Source organism: Trachurus japonicus, chromosome 7, assembly GCF_045865225.1.
Source record: "Trachurus japonicus isolate A0001 chromosome 7, Traja_1.0".
NCBI lineage: Eukaryota > Metazoa > Chordata > Actinopteri > Carangiformes > Carangidae > Trachurus > Trachurus japonicus.
The window spans coordinates 28,071,735-28,096,652 of record NC_140913.1 but is presented as its reverse complement, the minus strand read 5'-3'; the positions used below and the strand labels follow the sequence as shown (position 1 = coordinate 28,096,652).

General features: G+C 43.0%; 1 protein-coding gene across 1 annotated transcript; it reads right to left on the bottom strand.

Moving 5' to 3' along the window:
• Nucleotides 1-1,117: 1,117 nt before the first annotated feature.
• On the bottom strand, nucleotides 1,118-24,125 carry LOC146984967 (fibulin-2-like). Its single transcript, XM_085782653.1, has 17 exons — nucleotides 24,019-24,125; nucleotides 20,306-21,780; nucleotides 14,146-14,260; nucleotides 13,741-13,870; nucleotides 11,826-12,027; nucleotides 10,713-10,931; nucleotides 9,844-9,954; nucleotides 9,201-9,302; nucleotides 8,175-8,306; nucleotides 5,775-5,912; nucleotides 4,691-4,831; nucleotides 4,234-4,362; nucleotides 3,578-3,703; nucleotides 3,052-3,168; nucleotides 2,812-2,940; nucleotides 2,329-2,452; nucleotides 1,118-2,241 (listed from the first exon to the last, which is right to left on the bottom strand). Exons 2-17 carry the CDS (start codon nucleotides 21,654-21,656, stop codon nucleotides 1,884-1,886), a joined length of 3,624 nt encoding a protein of 1,207 aa, XP_085638779.1. The 5' UTR covers nucleotides 21,657-21,780; nucleotides 24,019-24,125; the 3' UTR covers nucleotides 1,118-1,883.
• Between the last annotated feature and the right edge of the window lie 793 nt (nucleotides 24,126-24,918).

The following is a 24,918-nucleotide window of genomic DNA, read 5'->3' as shown; positions in this document are numbered from 1 at the left end:
CTGAAACACAGCACCACCTAATCTTGAAGAGCAGATAAAGCTAATTAGGGGAAAGAGACATCAATCACAGCTCTAGGGCTCGTTATGTATTGTACATACCAAGAGTGGCATCTCAGTCGCTGGGTGTGTTTAAAAGCTCCAGTCAGTCACACACACATAGCTATTATTGTGAGTTATGTCAGGAGGAACGCCTCAGACGGGAGCTGTATTGATTGTTTCCTTGATGTTTCTGGGACTGACCGGCTATTATCATTTTCACCAAGCGCAAGGTAAAGGACTAAAATTAGTGCAGAAATCATAGAAATCAGTCTCTTTTGTTGAAACGACCTCTGACAGTATAACTCATCCCAGGGAACAGAAAACTGGCGAGCAGCTCTGTTTGGATGTGCAGCATGCATTAATACAGCTGTCACAGACACACTCACACCCTTTCCGATGATTACACCAGGTCCAGGAGGTTGGCTGACCTCTGAGCAGGGGCGGCAGGTCACATCATAGCTTAAAGCGGAGCTGATTAAAAAAGAGAATAGTCTCATTTGTTTGTCAGTTTTTATACTTTAATTAATGTACATTTCTACAGAATTAATGAGAAGTATGTGCACCTTGCCTTATGTGTTTTTAAGAGTGCTCTGTTGTATAACACACCTCATGTTTCCCTGGAGGAAAGCCAGTATTTCAAAATGCAGGGCTGCACTCACCCTGTAGGTGGGAGTGTAACTCTTCCTATGTTACAAATTGCAGCGAGTGCGTCTCAACTATGCAGATAACAAGACATACATGAATATAAGGTGACTATAACATTTTTATTTCAGGTATCACACACTTACATGATCCTTGTTTTTATGATCCATCGTTAAATGAGCGGAGTGAAACTGCTGCGTGCTGATGGATGAAGCTCACACTGAGTTCACGAGGAAGGTGTGAGGAGGTATGTAAATAGGAACGGATATTTACCGTGTGACGTGTCCCGACAAGAGTGGATTATTGGATTATATCTGCCGAGGAATAATGTTCATCATATACAGTGTATGAGCAAGAACTGGCGCATGACAAGTTTGGCAAGAGAAAATTGCCGGGGAACTATCAGAAAACAAAAATCACACATCACACGCTCCTCCTCCACAAACAATATTCTTCTTTATAAATACAATTAGCCAATACTCAAAACAACACAGTGGTGTTTTTTTTCAGACTTATATATTTTACTAAAATACTTTGAAGTTTATGAATCTAGCATAAAAAATATGATACAACCATCTATAATGTGTCTGATTACAGGGATATAAAAATACACCACAGAGAGTAACATTAAATTAGGCTTGACAATAGCTCAAAGACAAAACAAAGACAGCAGCACAGGACAAGAGATAAAAGACAAAGCTGTTTGGGCACTGTGATGGAAAACTGTTTCCTTTGCTTTCACAATAGTCATCAAACTACACATAATCTGATAACAGGGGAAAACTAAGATGAATACATAAAAATCCCCCAGCAGAAGCTAGAGGTTGTTATTGTCATGTTTAAGATAATCGATGCAAAAGCAATACATTTCATTCTTACTGTATCATATATATCTTTATATCTCCATATATATAATTTCATATTCAAATGTCAATGGATTTTAAACATCAAAGGAAAATTAGTAACGTGATTTGCAATTCAAATGTGAATTACAAGGTTCTTCTACAGTCGCAGTGAAAACAGAATCTGGCAGATAGCAGACAGTTTCATTGTACTACTCTTACATCAATGCTTTAATATTCATTAAGTAAGATTAACTACTGAAACCAATCATGACAGTGGTATATCTTATGGCATCGTTAAATAGTGATGTGAAAAGTTTGTTAAGGTCCATAGTGGCCGCAGATCAGCAGCCCCAGCCGTTAGAGTGGGCTGGCTGTGATGAAGACGTAGATCTTGGCCTGGAAAGTGGTAAACGTCCCCTGTCTCCAAAGCTTCATCTCCACGTTAATTAGGAAATCTCTCGGACCCTCGACCTGCCGGTTCAGGTACACGGCACCCGTGTAGGCGTTCAGCTTCCTGGTGCTGAAGTAGTTTTCCTCATTTCCCTGCGTGATGCTGACAATGACGTTGTCTCCGGAGTAGGCGGGGGAGGGTCCGATGCGGAAGATCTGAGCGGGGATGACGATGTTGGACTGGAAGCTGAGGTAGTAGTAGGTGATTCTCAGAGGAGAGTTTTGACACTCCAGGTAGTTGGGACAGCTGATCCGCTCACAGCGCCTACAGGGAACACAGGGAATGCTCAGGAATCAGATCCTCCTTTTGTAAAAAATAAATGAGGCATTAAACCAATGTTAAACCGCTTACGTGTCGGACACTTTGCGGTAGTTGGGTGGACAGCTGAGGGAAAGGCAGCGGTACCCTCCCTGGATATTGTAGCAGGTCTCGGCTAGAGAGCAGTTATGGGCCCCGGTGGCACACTCATCAATATCTGAAAGACACAGTCAGGAAGAAATGTGTGTTAGTCACAGGACAAATGAACTTTGAGGAAAGGCCTCATTGCTGAAACGAGAAGGACAAAAAAAAAAGTGGTCCTTGTAGGGAACAAAATTGCTCAAGTAAAAATTTCAAATTAGTGAGACAAGATTTTTAGGCCAATAAAGTTTTATAGACTGTGTAATTACTGAGGCACTGTAAAAGTACCAATTATAATTATCTGAGCATAACAGCTACTATAGGCTCTATGTAGAGTGAAATGGGTGCAAAGCCATTTTGAAAATCTATTTCACTGAGCTGAGAGTGTGGCTGAATGATTTTCTTGTTTTGTTTATCTGATGGGAAGGGTTTCACCTCTGCAAGAGCGTCCATTTGGAGACATGGTGTAGCCATATTCAGGACAGGAGCACTGGTAACTGCCAGGAACGTTCACGCACTTGTAGGTGCAGAGGTGGCCGATGCTCTGGGAGCACTCGTCGATGTCTGAGCGACAGGGAGGGATGTAAAAAAACATGTGAAACCGAATCACAACTTGTCCGAACACAAGCGCAGCATAAATGTGGGGCTTGTGATGTGTAATAGAGCGCACCGCACCTTCGCAGGTGTGCCCATCCTCCCTGAGGTAGTAGCCCTGTCTACAGTAGCACTGGTAGGAACCGTAGATGTTGGCACACTCCTGACTGCATGGGCTGGCCAAACACTCATTCACATCTGGAGATTAGAGGTTAGAGCTCATTACTGTCACAATTCACTTGATCAAAGGATTCTCAGTGGTTTTAACGGAACATATAAACAAGATGTTGTTATTAAGCCAATTATGTTTTTACTGGTTCATGCTTGAAGGCATGGCATGATATATAGTACAACACGGTTATGCCTCTACCCACCCGTCCTTAGCAATATTGTGTACCAGAGGCCAGCTTCAATATCAACGCAGTATAGGAACCTGCACTATTCATGCACACATGCAACCCTGGATCACCAACAAACACACACACACACACACACACACACGGGCATATTTTCACACGCAAATTCACAAAAACATACAACGACATGCATCAACACGCTCACATGGATGCACACACACCCACACAGGCAGACACTAACACACACACACCTTCACAGTTCTTGCCATCGCCGGATAAGCGGAAGCCAGAGGTACATGAGCATTCATAGGAGCCTGGGGTGTTCTCACAGGTCTGAGCACACAGACGACTTGGGTAGCGCCAACACTCGTTCACATCTGAGAGGAAGAAACAGAGTCATCATCATCATCATCATACCCCTGGAAGTGTGTATTGCAGCGTGTGTGTGTGTGCGTTTGCACACGGCCGCGTTACGTGTGCATGCCCGTGCAGGTTTTGCGCGCATGTCGACGAGGAGTGTGCGGCCGCGAGGGGGGACCAGCTGCCTGCTGATAGTCTAAACACTTGAGCGGAGTCCATTATTATGAGAGTCACAACACAGTGAATCACAAACAGAGGGAGCAGTGGCAGGGGAAGGACGGAGCTCTCTGCAGCAGGAGACGTGATCGGTAGCCCAGTGGAGGCAGAGCACAGGCTGAGAAACAGCAGCAGCTCTCCCACCACAGAATAATAAAGAGGAGCAGCAGAGCGGGCAGACAAAGGGAGACGGGGGAGCTGTACAGTAAGAGTGAGAAATGAGATGGAGGGCAACAGGAAGGGACATAAAAAAGGAAGGAAGAACATAAAGAAAGCTCCTGTCTCATTCCTTTAAAACTTTGCACATGTACTTTTTCTTCTTCTTACATACCTACACACATCCTCCTGAAGGAGTCGTACTGATAGCCTGTCTGACATTCACAGCGATAGGACCCAGGCAGATTGTGGCACAGCTGGCCCTCTCCACATCGATGCAGGCTGCCTTGACACTCGTCCACGTCTACAAGACACACGAGAACAGTGAAGAGACGGAAAAAATCAATGGAGTGACAATAATGAGACTCAGCAGTCGCCACTTTGCGTCTGTCTGCAAACAGCATCAATCATGGATGTAATGTCTGTTATCAGGTCTGGAGTTTTAATCTCCTATGTAATTATGTGTTATTTATTCATTAAGGAAATAATGTTATTTGGTTTCCAATGCAAGTGCAGGGACAAAACCAACTCACACCTCTCATGCCTGCATCACATCTGCTTCTGACGGTGTCCTCACTGTGTGTATCAAATCTGATTACACGATCTTCATGTGTAGCGACTCCAAAACTTACCGATACATCGGGATCCATCGGGACTGGCGTGATAGCCGCGGCTACATATTATCTTCCTCTGGCACATGTAGGATCCTGCTGTGTTGATGCAGTTGAATCCTGCGCCACACTGCTGGGCCAGAGTACCACACTCATCAATGTCTGGTTCAGAGAGAAAGAGAAAGAGCGGCGATGAGATAAAGGTGAAGACAGATAGAAGACGAGGGAAGACCCAAAGGCATAAAAGCGGGGCCACTGGGGACCAGAGGGCAACTCTTTTGCCACACATATCAAAGCAAACACACATCAAACAGATGCATTCCCCTGGATAACTTTGTTGTGTGTGTGTGTGTGTGTGTGTATCTGACATTTTCCCCGTTTTCTCATTTCTCAGAGCATTTCTTTTACACTCCTTTTTACAGTGGCGTCGGCTGCCTCGACATGCCCCAGTTCCTGCCCCTGGGGGCCAATTCCACAGCATCAGTTTGTACTGGAGGAGGACGGAGGATTGGCTTTTATCCACCCCTCTGCAGCCCCTAACAGCAAACTCTGTGATCTCCTGTCTGTGTGGCATTTAACCCCTCTGTCACTGCAGCCCTGCTGATTCACCTGCACAGAGCTCGACCATGCGTCTACGCAGAGACTCTGATTCACCTGTGGGGAAATTTTTTATTGTTTGTCTGTCTGTCCTAGTTCACTCATCTGTGTTTGGGAACAAGATACGCAATCTCCAAAACAAAAATAACACTGACTGTAATGCTAAACACATCTGCCCTTTATGCTTTTGTATGGTCTCGTTACCACTGCAGGGCTGTAGACGGTTTATCCTTGGTTAAGTCCTTTTAGACAGTCATTTATACATTTATACCTTAATCATCAGTTCCACATATAGAGCTTATAGCCTTTTAATATTTTGAATTTAGTGATTAACAACATTTCACTCACTTAACAACTTAATTACACCCCCTATAAGCACAGTTTCAGTGAGAAAACAGGGTGCAATCATTCAATTAATACATTTGGCTTTTGCCCAACACTGCAAACACTGCTGCACCATACATTAATAATTAAATAATCATCTCATATAGAAAGTGATGCCCCTTACCGACACAGTTGCCCTCTGCATCCTGGTTATAGCCCGCAGGACAGTTAGGTTTGGGGTTACACCTGAATGAGCCCATGGTATTCACACACTCAAAGCCAAACCCACAGTTATGGCCGCCCTGCACACACTCATTGATATCTGAAAGAGAAGATAAATAAGTTAGCTGACAAGCACCAATGGAAGCGAATAAAACGCAAATCAAACATTATTAGTTTCAGTCTGAGAATCTTCCACGCATTTCCTCAGTGCATGCTGCAAGATGCATGTACGTAATGCCTTGTTCCACCACTGGATGGCACTGTGGTTAAACGGCAGATTGTACAGGTGCTCACGCTTCCTCTCTGTTGTCTGTAGTAAAGCTCTCCCTCTCAGCACTCCAGAGGTTAATCAAGTGTGAAAGAATTGTATTACAACGTAGGGATCTTATCCATGTTAATCACGTATGTTACAAGAGAATGGCCTGAATGACAGTCTATTATTTCAACTAGATTAATGAGTCAAAGCAGCAGAAGTCACATGCAGCAGCCTTCCTGTGCAGTGAGGGAGCAAACATTCCCGTATATCCCCCCAAGAGTCCTCCAACACCTGTCTACTAAGGGATTTACCTCCTGTCAATCAGCCTTCCACATCTGTTGCCATAGTATGAACCGAAGCTGGAGGGTGGCGCATATTGTGTGTGTGTGTGTGTGTGTGTGTGTGTGTGTGTGTGTGTGTGCATAATGCATCAGTATGCATCCTCTGTTTTCAAGCAGGTTTGCAGGATTTCACCGCTGTAATTATTGTATGGAGCCTTAAACCAGCTCTGGCAGGGAGCCCTGCGGACACGGGGTTGGTCTCTAAACAGCAGATAGTGATTGAGCATCTTGGTCCTGACACAAGCCTGGCAGTGTCGACAAGAGCTGAGTGAGCCTGACACTGAAGGAGACAGAGGGGGAAAAGCCAGGAGGACACAGGATAAATGTGTAGGAGAAGAGCAGTGACCTCCCAGTGAAGACAATGAGCTCAAGGAGCCTGGAGAGGTCGTAGAGTTAACTTACTGTGGGAGGGAATTTAACCCCTTGAATCCTTAGCTGTTTGGTTGTTTTTTGTTTTGTTTTTTTGTGATTTCACTCCCTTTATTTACAGGTTTTTTTTAGGATATGTGCACCGGAATGAAATATAAATGAATATATTACAATATAAGACAAGAAAACTGGTTAATATTGATTTTTTCATTTCTGTTTTGTTTTGTTTTTGTTTCCCATCACACTTTGGATGATTTGAACAGGAGGTGTTCGAGCTGTCAGCTTGGCTTGAGCTCCATTTTTCATGTCATATTATTATTTAGACTTTGTTCATTTTTGCAACACAGAAAATCATGCTGCAATTACTACGAGCAATTCTTAATCTTGAATGTAAAAAACAGACACACAGCTGGATGGTATTTAAATAACCTTCTACAAGTGGGAAGAGTAGGTTGCACTGGTTTTGGTGGCATTTGTGTGACCTCTGTGCATCCTGGTTTGACTGGAGTGGTCAGATTCATTCAGCTCCTCTGACACACTCAGTTACAGTGAGGATTGATGCAAAATTGCTTTAACCGAGTCACTCTGTTTAGACGAATCAGACACAATTCGGTGACTCTGTTTCATTTGCGAGAGGAGGCAAAAGGAGAGTTTCATTACAGCCTCTTAGTAAGCCATGAATAGAAAATAGGTAGCAAAGCACAAAGATGTTGTTTTCTCTCAGCACTTATGCCAGCGGCCTGAAGTGGCAGCTGTTTGGAGGCTTACCGCTAAAACACGCTTTCTTGTTAAATGCTCGTTTTGCCTGATTGAACATTCTTTAAGTTCACAAGGAGCTGCAGATTAGCCGAGTCTCCTTGGCTGAGCCCCGGAGAAACCCCCATCTACGGCGGCAAACAGCACTTCACAGCACATCTAAGACTCATCTTAGGGAGGGGTGCTTCTTCCTCAAGACCACTGCTGCTTTATGAATGAGATCTCTGCACAGGAACAGCTTATGGTGCATGGAAATAATGAGACGTGTTGGGAGGTTTACAATTGCATCTGAAAGTCGGGCACCACCCTCAAAGACAAGCCAGGCAGCTCCTCATACTGAGAATTAACAGCTAACAAATAACATGGAAATAGCTCTCAGGAGTCATATTTCTAATTATTCCCCCTTGTCTGTGTGCTCACATGTGAAATTACATAATCACTGGATGCAAAAAAGAAAAAAGAAAGACTCAATAGTTATTCTCAAAGGTGGTAAAAGTGATTGTTTGCCTGAACAATGTGCTTTCCTTACATTGTGAACATGTAGTAATACAAATGGCCTCCTGCTGGTATTTACAACACGGTCACTGTGGGTGGAGGTGAACACTTTGATGCTGCTTAATGCTGATAAGCTGTGGTGTACCTTCACAAATGTCATTGTTGATCTGGTAGCCCGGGGGACAGGTGATCAGTCTCTGACAGATGTAACTCCCTGCAGTATTCACACAGCGCTCGTTCAACTGGCAGGCGTGCGCAGACAAACACTCATTTACATCTGGGTAAGAAAGAAGAGGAAGAGGAAATGGCAAATGTGTCATTGAGAAGAAAGAGAGTCGAAAAAAGAAGATGCTGGATGAGGAGGTTTACAGAAAGCAGACAAGCCGAAGTACAAAACATGCTGTCAGCTGATCCGTGGTGTGTGTATAACAGTCAGCAGTAAGAAGCAGATTAAGGAGACAGGTCAGACCCTCCTTTGGGAGAGAGATTAGGGGCAAGGCCGCTGGGTATAACATTCACACTGTGAGAAATTTGTCACCACGCTGAGCTGCTCTCTGTGTCACTGCCACAGTTTGCTTCTGTCAAGCAGGAGACAGACCACTAGTTATGGCTTAACTTAAAGATATACTATATCCCCAGGGGGACAGCTTAGACACACAGAGCAGCGGTTGATCAGCCTCATGATAACACACACACACATACACACACACACACAGAGCCCACAGCCTTTCTGAGTGGGCATGACAATAAAGGGTATATATGGTATGCAGTCGGAGAGATATATATTGTGATAGTGCATGGATAGTTGGGATAATCCCTCTGGTAGAAAGTCTGTGGAGCAAGATGAAATGAATGTCTCCCATTTATATTTTCGTTTTTGTGTCTGCGTCACAGTGTGATGCTGAGAGTGAAGGGGATTAGGCCTGTATCTCCCCAGCAAATCTACAGGCGCTGATGAGACAAAGAGACAAATCACTAACAGACATTCCTGCCAAGAAACTCTCCTCAACTGGAACCAAACTCCTCTGGCTGAAAAATAACACTGAAATGAGGGGCTTGGAATTGCAAGTCATTTTTCACATCTGTATGATTGCGCTAATTTTCCACATTGCCTATGCAAATTATTATTTTTTTTTTCTGTGTGCATCATAATCAGGCTTTCGTTCCTTACCTTCACAGGAGCGTCCATCAGCCCTGAGGGAGAATCCGGTGAAGCAGGAGCACTGTGGCCTTTCTCCCACTGGGGTGCACTGTTGCTCGCAGGGGCCGTTTCCTGAAAAAATGATGGTGTATATTGAGGTTGTGTGAAATATACTGTACTATACTGCTCCATACAACAGTGTGTAGGGTGAAACAGAGGAGGGCTTTGTGGCTCTGCGTGGGAGACTGAGAACTATTTACTGCATTGCCGTTTGCTCATTTCCTTTTTCCAGGTTGATCCCTGACCTGTTCATATTGTATTTCCTACTTTTGGCCCACAGTGTGGTGGACCTCCACCCTGGTGTCATGGAAACCAAACAAGAGAAACAAAATGTGACCATGCACACATTATAATATGAAAAAACTCGTGAGAATGAGTAGCTGATGCTGAAAACAAACTAACCTTTGATACCATCTCGCTGCTTGTGTTTGACATTTGCGGCAAACAATTACATTTCACGGAAAGGGTGAGATAGAAATAATAACGTGTCAATCTACAGCAGCCTGTGTTGGCTTCTCCTCTAAACATATTTGACTGCATCAAGATGCATGCTGCTGTCTGATTAAGTTGTGAGGGTGAATGAAAGTGGGTGGGTAGGATGTGTGCTTCGAACCTTCACAGGGGTTGAGTGGGGCAGTGGGCTGGGAGGGAGGCAGGGAGGGCGCAGTGGGCTCCACCGCTGCTCTGTCATCCTCCTTCAGTCGGTTCTCCTCGTCCACCGTCTCTGCAGAAACATGAATAATTTCATCACAGGAGCGATGAATTACAGTGTAATCCTGAATTCCACCTGCCCACCTATACTGCCGTCTTAGTTAGAGACTGAAAACCTTGTGCAATCCCTGCATCTTCATCCAATGATGGGAGGCTCATAGCTACAGATGAAACTTGTAATAGCAGTGAAGGTGAGACAGGAAAAAGCACAGCCTGCAGACAAACATTCAGTTTTATTAGTGAGCCCCATCCCATCACTGTAATTTGCTGAGAGCTCTGACATTAGTATCCTGTTGAGACAGGCTTGTGTTGGTGAAAGCCACCGTTGATTAAAGTCTGGTGCACAGCAGGAAAGTCACACAGCATTACTTGAACACACATCTGAGGAAACGTTCAGGTTTCAGTTTGTACAAAGCATGATTTCGAGTTATTTGCCTTCGGAGGAAAAGCTTTTTGACATCCACAGAAATGTGATTAGTTGGGCATTGCTGTCAGTCCAGGAAAGGGATGTTAGTGCCTGATTAGAATAACTATTATTAAGCAGCATCAGGCCTCGCAGACAGGAAGGAACTCAAAGAAACCAGGAAAATAATACACTGTAAATGTGTAGACAAACTACGACAAATGGGGTCGTCCTGACAGGAATGCAGACTGTAAATCACATTTCAAAGAGCAAAATGGCACAGAGGGTTGTTTTCCTGTCTTCTGGCATCTCTGGAAATATCAAGCCGGCTCTGTGTGACAAAGGAAGATTGGTGGTCTCCGCTTTACCTGGCAGACAAGAGAAAGCATTCTCTTGCAGCACGTATCCAGGGAAGCACTCGCATCGGTAAGAGCCTGGCGTGTTAACACATCTGTGGTGGCAGAGCTTGTCCTCGTACATCACACACTCGTCAATGTCCTCCACATCCAAAGGAACCTCCACCGCGTTCTCCCCATCCCTTTCTTCACCGATGGAGAAGGCCTCGTTAGGGTACGGGCTGTCAGACACTACAGCACATGGAGAAAGTGGTTAATGTTCTCACTGGCGATGATACTGTAACAGTGTGACTAGTGCACAAACAGCTTAAAATACTTTTATCATTGTTCCAAAAGGGAAACACAGATAATAATTACAAGGAAGATACAATGGCCACAATGATAAGGAGGTTTTCTCTCTGTTTATTTTTACGGAGTTAAATACACAGCCTCAACCACTGCCAAATACCACATCATTTAAATCCTAAACATGTTTCCCTTGATGGCCTCTTAAAAAATACACATCCAGCATGACGGGATGCAGCAAATGCATCAATACAAGTGAAAATAAAAGTAAATGTTGGGAATGCCTTTCTTTTTACTTTGTATATGGGTTACCACCAGATGTCCCTCTGTATTTCAAACATGCCTTCGATCACAGTTGTGCTTAATGGGAGGGGAAGTGTTTGACTGAAGAGCCATAAAATAGATAAAAATCCTAATGCAAGGTAGCAGATCACCCGTGACTACACGGCTGATCAGTTTTTCATCTTATAGGAGCCAGACCGAATCGGTGGAAGAGCACTTCTAGCTACAGAGTGGCTTAGCGAAACAGACATAAATCCAACTTCAGACAGGCAGACGGGCATTAGATTTCATCGAATTATAGTACAGAGGTGAACTGGGCCATTATACTTTGTTCTGCGAGACCCATGAGGTGCAATGTTGTTCAGGGATCTTGCCACAATGCTTCCTTTTAGCAGCTTCCGTAAAGAAAATTGATCTTCTTTGGTTTAAATCGGTCCCTTTTCCCTGGCAGTGCACCGGTGTGTATTACAATTGCCCGCCCAACAACATCCGCCTACCTTGGCATGAAACAGTCATTTCAGGATTGTGTATTTGTGTGCAAGTATTTGTTGACATTACCTTTTTTTGGTGGTGGACTGGCGTCAAAGGGAGGCCTCTCTCTGACAGAATGCCAGCCGTCTTGGCTCTGAGCCATCCCATCCTCCCCCTTGCAGCAGTTCAGAAAGACGTGTCTGCAGTGGTAGCTCAGGTAGTGGTGGGCTTCGCAGTGATGCCCCTCACTGCGGAACTGCAGCCCCAGTGAACAGCAGCCGCAGCACTCCTGCAAGTCACATAGCGAGTCATGGATCATATACATCATGTACAACATCTATAGTGCAGATACTAGGCTGGGAAAAACATTTCACCCTTAAAAACAACATGGTCCATTCTGTATTAATTTTTTTGTTTAGTTTAGTTCATTATTTCATACTTGCATCATAAGTCTGGATGGCAATTTTCATCCCTCACTTTGTTTCCACACTTTTCTCCAGAATGAAATGTCCCAGCTATGATATCTTCATTGTGGTTTGGAGAGAATTTTATTTGCTGACTTAAGAGATCCCCTGATTTTCCTCTAGTGCCACCATGAGGTCGACATTGTCTCTTAAAAGTAGAATGACTCAATATTGGATGAATTTCTGTGTAATTGACTTTAACCCATGCAGTGAAGTAACATCCACTAGACGGACTGGCAAAGACTTTGCACAGACATATGGTTCCCAGATGATGAATCATAACGACTTGGAAGATCCTCTGAATTTTTCTCAAGCACCACCATGAGATTGACTTTTGGGTTTGTGCGTGAAATCTCAGCTATTAGCGGATGAATTGCCATGAAATTCATGTTCCATTCATGGTTCCCTCAGGACTGATGCTAAAAAGTTTAGTGATCTCATGACTTTTCATCTAATGCCATCACTAGGTCAAATTTTATTTTTCTCCTAAAATGTTCTTCATTCTGAGCTATTTGTTGCATTTACTGCTTATTAGCAGATGTTAGTACTTTAATACACATCATTAAAGTTGATAATATGGCCAACATCACTTGCTAAACATCCACATGTCACTGAGAGTGTATGTAAGCATGCTGATATTGTAATTTTGCTGAGAGCTGGGCTGTTTTCTGAATAGTTCCAAGTCTTAATGTAGGGCAACTGTCCCCTTGCTCATAGCCTCTCACTCCGCTTCCCTGTAACTCTCAGCGAGATCATCGTTAAGAGTGCGCGAGGCATGGCGAAACATAAAACTGAAGTAATGGCTGCTGTGATGTGGAGTGGCTGTAGATGGCATAATGTTACTAAATCTACTGGGGTTCGACAGAAAGGTGGTGAAAGCCGATATTTAACAGCTGTAATGCAGCACAGGGTCAATAATGCCCCCATGCTGCTCAAAGGCCCCTGAGTAGGTGAGTTAGTATCTTTCAATGCACAGGTCAGATGGAAAATGAGTGGATTTGGGAATCAGGATGAACATAATAAGAGACAGTTGCACACTCACCATGACTTGACTCTCATTGACTGCAATAAAAAGTCTCCCATCGGCCACTGCCACTGTTTTATCGTATCAATTATCAGTCTGTGTTTCCACAATTTCAAAAAGGTCAAACAACTGACCTCTGACAATTCAAACGGCAGACTTCTGCTTTGAAGACGGTGAAGCTTTAGAACTGAGGGAATCTTCAATTGTAATTGGGCTTAAATCATTAGGTCTAAATTAAATAAGGCAATTAAGTAACAGGGAATTGGCACCGAAGCGATAATCCTCAGAGGGGATATCGAGAACAAGGTTGCTTAAACACTACAGAGAGACTCTCACTGGATACAGACTAATACCATCTACACATGTTTTCAATTCTACAGCGACCAATATAGTTTCCAATCGCTAACCAGACTGTATTAGCCTTAATTAGAAATCTACAATGTCAATAAGTTCGACTGTGAACCCCGTGAACTCTGTTTGCCCTTTGCCGTGCTATCTTGTCACAGATACTTGCCTTGTAGGAATCGATTCCACATTTATCCCTGGCACCCTCTTCACACATGCTTCCTGCTCTCGCTGCATTAATTCCGGCCAGGCACCGGTTTTCTCTCAGGGAACCCAAGCAGCACTGTTGTTGGGCAGTCCTGGCAGAGAGAGGGATATGTTAGAAAGGAGTGCACAAGTGTTTGGACTGCATCTGTGGCCCTACAACAATAATCCAGCTGACTGTTCTTCCCATGAGTGCCACAGGGCTGACTGCACTGTGTTTTCAACTTCCTTTGACTTTGAGCAGAAAAACATTTTTTTTTTTTTAGCAATGCCACCATACCAATATATCTTCAAGTCCACCTTCTTTTCTTTTTTTTTGTTAAATCCAGGTAAATGCATAACATGAAAGGGCGTTTAACGATGTTCTTACCAGCAGATGGAGTGTCTATCCCTGGTGGGTGGCTCCATGTTGTTGCAGTGACCATTAACTGAAGCCCATTTCTCCCCTGTCTCACAGCAGGTCTTCACCAGTTCCTTGGCAGATACTGTAATGAAACACAAATACCCAGATTCAGACTTATCCCACCCAGCGCAGTCGGCGTTTCAGGCGAATCACATGAAAGAATAGTTATGATGTGAACTCAGCTGAGAATCTCATCACTGAGATGCTATAAAATCTGGTTACAGGATATTTGAACTGAACCTCATCCTTTGCCGAACACTTGCCTCATAGAAAAAGACTAAGAGCCGGTTTTGGTGGATGCATGCTGAGAATAGCAAGTACAATCTGTGTTTTTCTTTTCAGACTCCTTGACCCTGCGCTCACTTTCATTGGCAGGGAGGAGCATGAAACCCAAGACTCTATAAAATTACCTTCAAACCAAAATTGTCCTTTTCTTTTACATTCTGGCTAATCGGAGCTGGATTGGAGTGAAAGAGTAACACATTAGCACTTCGTTTCAAACTGGGTCAGGGAGCAGACAGGGCAAAAACACATTATCCAGTTTACAGGGAAAATATATATACGTGTTCCTTCAATAACAGGGCAGTGCATTCCAGCTTTGATTTGTAGCTCCTGCACCACAGTAGAAGACACAACTCATGACATCCATGACGTCCCAGTAAGTCACACCATGCATGACAAAATATTCCTCAGTCTGGATCAACACAAAATCCAATTTGTTGACTGTCTGTTGAGCGTTTTAACTTTAACTTCACTTATGCAACCAGACCCAGACTTAAATTGAGTTAGTCTTTTCTGTATGTTTATGCGATGATACTGGGTACTGAATTTATGATTATTCTTTATCTTAAAATGATTATGTCTGCTGGTAATATACAGTGTTTCCTACTACTAGAGGAAAAGTTACAACCAATGCACCAACTGATGCTATCACCCCGAGAGCCATGTTGCTAATAGAAGATACAGTAAGATTTACGAGTTATTTTGAACATTACCTCTGGTTTATTGAGGAAACTGGAACTGAAGTCATGGCAACTACAGTAGAGCTACAGTACATGTGTAATGTAATGTATTTTGTTCCCATATTTAGATTTGAAACTACATTATCCACTTTCCCTGTATGTAAAAGATCGGCAGAGTGATATGATGTCAAGCAGTGACGTGATGTATGAGTGGTAAATGTTCAGCTGTCCTACTGTGGAGGCAGACCTCAAAGTGGATCAAGTTAGCCAGAGAGAGAAAGGTGTCCCTATGCTGTTTTATCCTTCTATCCTATAGAAATCCTATTCTAGAATCACTCAGTAAGAACTGAGGTTTATAGTAAATGCGAAGAGTAGCTGGTGCAACCCTAATGATACAAACAACTGTCTATAAGCTCTAATTGGTCTCTGATTGAACAGGCTGGGAGCCTTACAAGAGGCTGGAGGTCATGCAGAGAAAAGTAAGTAGAATAAAGACTAAGTAAAAATCTTATTGAAATTCTAACTTGATGAAGCTCAGCAGAGAGTCTGAGAGCATCCAAGGTCATTCTCACATTTTAACTTCCACATTCCTTTTATTCTGGTTGAAACACTTCTCCTTAACGCACCTATATATATATCAAGATCAATGCAATTACTCAGAACAGGGGAAGTGACGACTGCAGCATGCATAATTCAAAGGCTTGGAAATGAGAAAATCTAAACCTCACAAGACACAATTGCTCTTTGATACATAACTACAGTATCCGTGCCAGCCGAGCAGATAAACAACTCTCTTTGAACCTGAGTGAATGTATATTAAAAGACAGACAGCGTAATTATTCACCCTACCTATTTTGCTTCCTATTCATTTTCTCTGGAATCAGTTCACTCGTCATGAAGATCACACAAATTTGGGCCGTGTGTCCACAATGTGAGATGTACACAGAGTTAAAAAGTTATATACAGTTCATGACTATGTTTACAAATGATGCAGTCATTACAGAGAGATACTGTGTTTCACCAAATAAGTACTAGATGAAAACAATGATAAACTATTTTGTCCAAGTTATAGGCTGCCTGAGTCTAACCAGGCCTTTTCCTGTCTCTCTGATACACCTTCTAATTAAACCCATATAGCAACTTGCCTCATTCAGCTGTGTGATAATTAGCCAAGCTGATTTATTGTGCTTGCACAATGTGGGATCTGAAGTAAACACTCGAAAGATGGCTGAGGAGCATCTCTCTGCTCCAACCCTGTCATTATATCTGTCCATTAGACTACCATTAACGTCACATGCTTTACTCTTGTCCACATCCAAAAGTGGTGACATCACACCCTCTGAAAATATGGAGCTAGAATAACAACCAAAAGATGGGGCAACTCTCGACATGTCTGGAGGTGTCATGAAGCAGCGTGCTGCCACTAATCGAGGCTCGTGTGCCTTTTCTTTTGTGGACTTGCCGGTGATTTACAATACAGGTGGGCTGGGGAGAACAGGACCAACAATGTTGAACAATGTACAAGCTTGTGTGGTTGTGGAACATGTCAGATAATTGAAGCAGAAAGCCTCTAAGAGCTTACAAGAATGTTGAGTTTGGGAATATTTGTGTGCCTGTGTGTGTGTGTTTGCTTGCGTGGGAGGGAGTGACACTATGTTCTTCTCACCTTCGACATAAGTACTTGCAGAGATAATGTGTCGTCTGAAACACATAATCACTGTCCAAGAACAGCTGGCTGGCTGTGACATAACAGGGAGGGCTCCCCTGCTATCGCCATGACTTCATATCCACAGCAGCCAATTCAGGTTTCAATTAATGGCAACTTCTGTCTTAATCTCCCTGAATTGTCTCAACTGCCTCAAGGCTTGCCTCAATCCCTGCTGGCTTTAACCTTCAATCCAAATAAACGTATTTGTGGTCAGAGGACCTTGATGAAAGACTTAAAACACACACGGTTAGGACTTGTCACTAATGTTGCATGCACAAGTTACTCTGCTGCACACACCCAAACATACACCCCCTCACCAGGTTTTGCTGTAAATAATCAACATTAGAAACTTTTTTGCATATTAAACTAATAAATGCATATTCCACTGCATGCCTTTGGCCAATTACTGTATTCTCCACAGTCCTGTAATTTGAACCTGTTTCCCATTGCCCCATTATCCCTTATATATTCCAAGGTTTCACTCACACACCAGAACACAGGAAATTCACTCATTGCTTGCCAGAGGAAATCCGTCCAAATCCTGACTTTGGACCTGGTGAACGAAAATAACGGCGAGGAAAAATATAACCTAATTGGCAAGTTTCACAAATCCCATTCGAAGTAAGTAGTTTTACATTATAAAACATTATATCAACAAAGCGTGCATACAATATTTCAGGTTTACTGTATTTTTTAATTGGAGAAGAAAACGCAAATGACTGCTGTATTGCAAGTATGAAAACATCTGCATATAGCTACACTGTAGATGAGAAAAAGAAGCAAATCTGTTATTGTGTTAAAATTTATCACCAATCCCTCTCTATTTATACAGTAGGTCTCTTTTATGACTGGTTTCCTGCATCTGGTGTTGGCGGTGATTTTACTGAATGTATTTATAAGCACGGGCGTATATGTGGGTCAGGTGGTTTTCTTGGTAAGGACGAGTTGTGGATGGGAGATAGACCAAATTTCCTTGAGATGACCTGCAGGCCACCCTGGATTAACCAGCATGAGCTATGTTTTTCATACTGTAGTAGTAGTGGTATAGTAGGAGTAAACTCTCACATGGCCTAGCTCTGGAATTCACCCTCCTTTTCAATCTAAGGAAAATTATATATCTGGTCAACTTGCTCCCATGTGCAGCATGTTGTGACAGAGCTGTTGATAAAAACAAGAGCTTGTGATGGTTCAGCTCACCCCTACTTTCATTCCTCCGGTTACCTTCAACGTTACGGTGGGTGTTTGGCAAAGTGGGGAAGGGGAAGTCTCAGAGAGGAGCATGTGTGGAGGTGTGCTTCAGATGAGACGATTACTAAGAAGATTGGGAAACCAGCAGCCTCACGGGAGACGGGTAATCACACCGGCTCATGAGGGAGCAGTGAGTAGCGTCTGGCAATCAAGCCACAACAGTGGTCTCATTCATCACATGGGTATTATGCCGCTCACAGGTACAACCCCCAAGAAATCCTATACCAGGTCCAGCCCAGCATCACAAAGCCTAAACCATCCCATCCCCCTTCTGAGCGCACACATGTCTGGTTTGAAAGAAAGAGGGCAAATGAGAGGGAGTTATTGACTGAAGGAAAAAAAAATCATTTATCTTTGGCTGTGTTGCTCAAAAAAGGAAAACCATTTATATTCAGTGAAAAATAGTAGCGTGCTTGTTTTCCATACTTTTTTTTTTCTCCTTTTCCTCTCCAAACAACTTTGGCATACTCAGCTAATGGCATTGATAACAGGCATTAGTCACAGCCCTTATCAGCTGAGGCTTCCTGTCTGGGCTATAACATGTCAGTGCTTTGCAGATCTTCACTTTGTCCAATGACCTTGACCAGTGAACCCTTACAGTCCATTGCCATTTCATCCAAGAAGCTCAGTTCAAGCTCCTTATCCCCTGGAGAAAAAAACCCATCCTGTTCAAAACTCTCTACCGTGAAGCTTTAATTCACAATTGAATAGCTGGACTTCATCCCAATGCATTTATAGACAGTGTGGAAAACCTTTGAGGACGTCTGTCAAAACAAATATCTGCTTTTTCCCTGGGCAAATAAAAGAGTTTCTATACTTGACCTAAGTCTGTAGTCTTCCTTAGTAAAGAAGTGTCATTGCAAACAGCAACAAACCATCAGCTTCTAGCCTATATCCTCCAACTTTATGCTGGTAAATTAACCTGACAGGTACCTCTGAGGCTCACTCCCACGGAGACAACTCACATATGCATTCTGCATATACTATACATACCAATGGACGCCAGGTGCTGAAAGGAAAGAAAAGTCCTGACAGGTCTCAACAAAAATCATAGTGTTGTAAAGTAGGTTAACCACACAGCCTGGGTTCGTGGTTTGCTGGACAAAACACTGCTAATAGGAGAGAGTTCTCAAAATACTGAACCTATTTCTTTAGTAATTCAGACACTGAAGTGGATACAGGGATGAAATGACAAGGCTAATAAATTTCACCCATTCATAATTTAGTTCACTTACATCTGAGGAAATAAAGTGAGACTATTCCATGCCATAGGGCTGTAAAGTATGGGGAAATTATGATCTAATCAGGTTTTCCTCAGCAGGAGGAACTTTATTAATCATTTAATCATCACTCATGGAACTGCATAAAATCATATTATTCGTTAAAGCTGAAGCAACAGAAATTTTTATTTTTTATATGGCATGGTGTGAGTTTAAGATTATAGTGTAGATTATTTTTAAATGATTATATGTAGAGTATGTGACTTCACATTTTGGAATAGACGTGGTGTATTTGCCTCATATTTTCCTGGGCACTGTAGCTCATCTTCGACTAATCACCTCATTATCTGCTTTCTATCCCACTGCCTGCAGTAGATTGGCCTATACGCCATGACATGGGCTGATCTGTTAGAGAACGTGCTTCATGATAATCACATGAAGGACACAGGCAGGAGGCACAGTCCCAGTCCTCTCACCGGAGGAAAGTAGGAAGAGAATTTGCAATTTCAGCTGCTCTTTCTGGATTTATTAGATGTATTAGAGGCCTGATAATGTAAGCATGGAACTGGCTTTACAATTCCTTGCTATTTACAAACCCCTAGAGAAATGAATATGACATTCTCTAAACCTAAATGCACGACAATGAACCTACACTAAGTACAGTCCTTTTCTCCTCTGAGTAAGGTAGATAAATGCTATCTAGGGAAAACAGACTTTCCATGGACAATTGTTTTTCCTGGTCCAGCGCCAGCTTGAATGGAGTGATTATGAATTCCCGCTCAAAGGACAGGATGCGAGAGGAGGAAAAGGAAGATGTCCTCTGAAACAGTACATGGCCATTACTGACCTATAAATGGTCACATTATGACGTATTTCAATGTAGTCGTCAAATAAATCAATTAATTTCATTTGTTTATTTTTTCAGTGTGGATCCAGCTGATTATAAAAGTTCAGGATTTAGTAAGTCTCTTTAAAATATGCAAACTTACCTTCTGTGTCTTCTACATCCTGGGCCTGGTAGTTGTTGAGGGTCTGGGGCTGTCTATGAGGCTGCTCACCATCCTCCCTCAGCCTGACTGGGGCTCTCTTGGTGGGGCTGAACTGTATTGAGGGATACAAGCCCTGCTCCTCTTTATTGAGCTGAGTCTGCCTGTGCTCTGCCGTGACTTTCTCTTGCCCCCTATGACCCACAGAAGAGGAGCTGCCATGACTCACGGTGCGGCCACTGTGACTACGTTTGTGGTGGCCCACGTGCCTGCCTGCCTTGTTGGCGTGGGTTGCATATGCTGTGTCCTGCACTACTCTGGCTCTGTCGCTGCTATGTGTGACGGTTCTTTCTCCAGTTTCCTGCTGTGGCCTGTGGTTCTCTGCGGCCACCGTCTGTGTGGTTGTGGTTGTTAGCGGCGCTGATTTTTCGCTCTGAGTCCCTGTAGTGGTTGGATCGATGTTGTGTGTGACCTCATCCTCGCTGCTCCTCACTGCATTTGGGCTTTTTTGTGTTTCTTTCGGCTCATGTCTCCTGTCATCATGGGAGCTGAGGGAAGTGGAGCTTGACTCTGGGTAAGCTGGTGGTACAGTAGTAGATTCCAGCGGCTGGGCCAGATCTTGGATCGAGGAAGACGTCGGCTCAGCCAGTGTATAGTCATAATCCTCTGTGCCAAAACTGGGTGGGTCCTGCTTATACAGTGGTAGAGTGTTTCCCACTGCCAGCTTGGAAAATGGCTCCACAGGGCTCATTTGTTGGTTGTCATGACGGCTGGTAATGTCTCTCAAAGGGTTATTGTTTTCAATGGTCGTCCCCCATGTGGGGTTATTAACACTACGGAGGTCACAGCCGGGGATAGGTGAACACATTAGCTTTCCACCTTCTTTCGGACAATGGCAAACTTGGCACTGGTCTATCTTAAAGGTGTGACCTGCTTCGTATTTCTTATTGCCATGGGTGCAGCCAATTCGCCTACATTGTGTGCATCCATCTGCAGGCTGTGTAATTTCAATGCAGTTGGGGGAAATTTCAGGGCACGGAATAAAATGACAGCTTATCTTCCCTCCTCCCTGGGGACAGGAGCATTCGGTGCTTCCGAAATCCACAAAGTAAGACTCCCCCTCTGGGACTTTCCCTTTCCGGAAGCCTGCTTGGATGCAGTCGTAGTACTGGTAACCCTCACAGGCGCAGCCCTTCTGCGTACAGGTGGGACAACATGCACCCTTCTCGAGAACAGTTTCGATGCAGGTCTGCAGAACTGGACAGTCCACACCTGTGCAGTCTCTCTGGCCTAGACAGATGTCTATGCACAGAAGCATCCAACATAGAAACAATGGTGCCTTCTGAAGGTTCATTTTACAAAAAAAAAAAAAACAAAGAAAAAAAAAAGGGAGAAGTATTCCAAGTTAGGTCTTCAAAGTAAGCCTCTCTTCGGGCTAGATTTTATTCCAGATGAGAGATAACTTTGTGTCTTTTAGCCTGTGAAGATAAACAGTAAGATATATTTGCATTATGAAGGTTATATGGCACTCAGCTTGATAATCAACGTCTTGTTATTTTGTTTTCTTTTCTTTTTTTCCAAAGTTATTATATAAAACATATGCTTCAACTTAACAACCTGTCTGCTTTAATTTGACCACCTGCCAACTGTATATTTTTCCATGCCTACTCTTTTGGCACCACAAGGAATGAAAGCTGTGATTTATATTTGATTGCGCATGGAAATCTGGCCAAAAGTACGTCTGACTGAGGGAAATATGTGCAATAATAACCCCACAAAAATTGTCACTTGTTGAAAAAACTACAATAAAATAACAAACCCTTCCCTCTACGACAATGTTTTACTTTGCCATACAAAAACAGTGTTGATTGTGAGAACTGCTTATATGGTTTATCAATCTGCAGCATGTGCATTCTCACAAAATCATCTGCTTCCGTGAAATATGGAGAGATTGCAATGTGCAAATATTGTACTCTCAGTCTATTGTTAATATCGTTCTATAATGACCGGTGGAGCAAACTGCTGTATAGGGTGTTTTTGCAGAGACTATCAGAGGTATTACTGTAAGTAAATTTGACATGTTTTAATATAAGCAATATAAAGTAAACCTAGGAATGCATTTGAAGAGATTTCTGGAGCTCTCCTTCATATAGAGACAGTGGCAGCACAAAGTCAGAATGCGATAGGCTTTATCCTGTGAGCAAGTGATGTGACTTCAAATCAGAGAGCACATTGAAAACCAGATGTTTTCTATTTTACTTGTTCCTGTTTTTCCCCTCGCTGCTCACATTTATGCCAGTCGCATGAGACTTGTATGGCATTTCATACTAAAAAAATCTGGTTCAAAATAGGACATTAGCTCAAAATCGTTCTGCATGACAAACCTTAGACATTTCCTGTTGAAAGCGGTACTAAACATTTTCAGTGGCGCTTTCTCCACAGCTACTGTTATCAAATTTTTCTCTAAATGCGCTCTACTCCATGTCCTTGGAAAAGATTCCCACCTTAAGAGCTGTTTACATATTACTTTTTCTACAATATAAACAGTTCATGCAAGCATTCTCGTATATGCCAGGAGATCCCGTTACAACATAGAGCACTTACAGGTAGTTAGGTATGACTTATCCTCTCTAGTTACAAGGTTATTCTGCCTACCTATGCACAGAAATTAAGAAATGTATTGCCTAACTATTTTGCTTTTTCAAAAAACAAGCAATGCATGTATTTAAAAGCAAGAAAAGAATACAAATAAAAGAAGGAACATCTGTAGCGCTGCCTTGTTTCATCATTCAGGCAAACCCACAAAACAAGACAAAGTGCCCTGCAGCTCCATTTAGAGAATCAATGATGTCTTTGTGTGCTGTGGATACAAAATCATTTTACCAGATCTTTCAGTCTTTCTGCCATGGTGCTTTAAACAGCGTTGAACTTATTCCAGAAGCACCAAAACTCAAACTCTGTGTTTGTCCACATTAACAGCAAGTGAGAGGGAAAATATTTTATCACAGTGAAAGTGGAGTGAGGGGGAGTGAGGGGGGGCACTTGGTGACAAGGAAATCTGATGGAATGAACATGAAACTCGTGTGGCTGCACCTTTTGGAGACCCTGATTAGAGGCTGTTTTCTGTGGGGGAGAAAATAGTGTGTGGGGTTGTTTGTTCAGCTATCAGTTCAGGGAATGTCCTACAAGGTATTTCAAACAGCGATTGTGTGCCTTCCCATCCCACTGGACAAAAATTGACCTTTAGCTGTGCTTTTTGCGCACGGTAAAACGCACGCGCACGCACGTAGCCTATCCACACACGTGCAAAACAAGCCCGAAACTTCGACCCTTTGAGATCTCAGCGACGGGGAATGAATTAAACAAAGACTCGACAACCGATGCGGGGAATTGCGCACATGTGAAATGAACGTTTCAATATTCCATCACTGATGATCAAAACACATAAGTATCTCAGAGCGTGTCGAACAAGATACCTCAACTTCATGTACTGTACTGAGCGTTGATTGCATTCTGCTCACTGAGACCACACAACCACAAACTTAAAGCAACTCGCAAAGAAATGTCATCCAAGATCAAAAATGATTATCCACATCACATAATCTCAATATTTGTCATCTTATCAACAGGGATCAAGTGGAAGTGGAAATCAAAAATGCTCAGTGTATAGAACTGTACCATGGGAATTTCTTATTTATAAAAGTCATGTTACCTACCTTTGCGTCTCTGATCTCTCAGTGCAGCGGTGATCCTGCAGAAAAAAACTCGTGCGTAAAGTTGAAGCCCTGATTCTGACTTCAGAGGCTGGAAGTGCCTTCGGTCCCTTATTTTGGGGGGGCGGGACAAACTTCCATAGAGATATTAACCAACTCTTTTCAGGAATTTTCAGTTCCCCTTTTCTGCACCAAAATGCGAGAAATGACCTACAGTACATGCGACGACGTCATTGGCAAACAGCCCGTGTTGTTTTTAGAAGCGTGTTTAAGAAGAATGGTTGTGAAACTCTTACGGGAAATTGTGTAAAAGTCTATATCACAATATATGACTGTACACAAATGTCCTTACTCATATGGTCACAGCCAAATCACTGTGAATAAGCCACTGCTTTCATTCTTTGCATTTCAACATATGCTGCCCTACTCGCACTGATAAACCGAGCTCATTAGTCGTTACATGATGTCTGTGATGTTTGACAACACTGCCTTTTTCGATGGGTTGATCGTGTTACAGCTACTGGAATTAGATATACTACACGTGGTCTAAGCGCCTTGTCTGAAGGGACTGTAGTGGATTTTATCTTTTCAAAATCCAGCGTGATCCATTTTCATTGAGACGCCAGTGAGAGTAAATATGGACAAAAGCTGCTTGGCTGGATGAATAGACTGATCAGACAGGCACAGGGGGCCACTGACCACTTTGTTTCAGGGGTCTCCCTTGACTAATCAATGACAGAGATGAGTCAGTGGCCTCATTATTGGCTTTCCCTGTTCATTATAGTCAGACATAGGCACAGCTGCACAAGTCACACAATATTAAGTGTTTGTTGTGATTGAATGACAAGTGTATCTCCCATCTCATTGAAAAATCCCCCAAATCAATCAATCAATCAATCAATT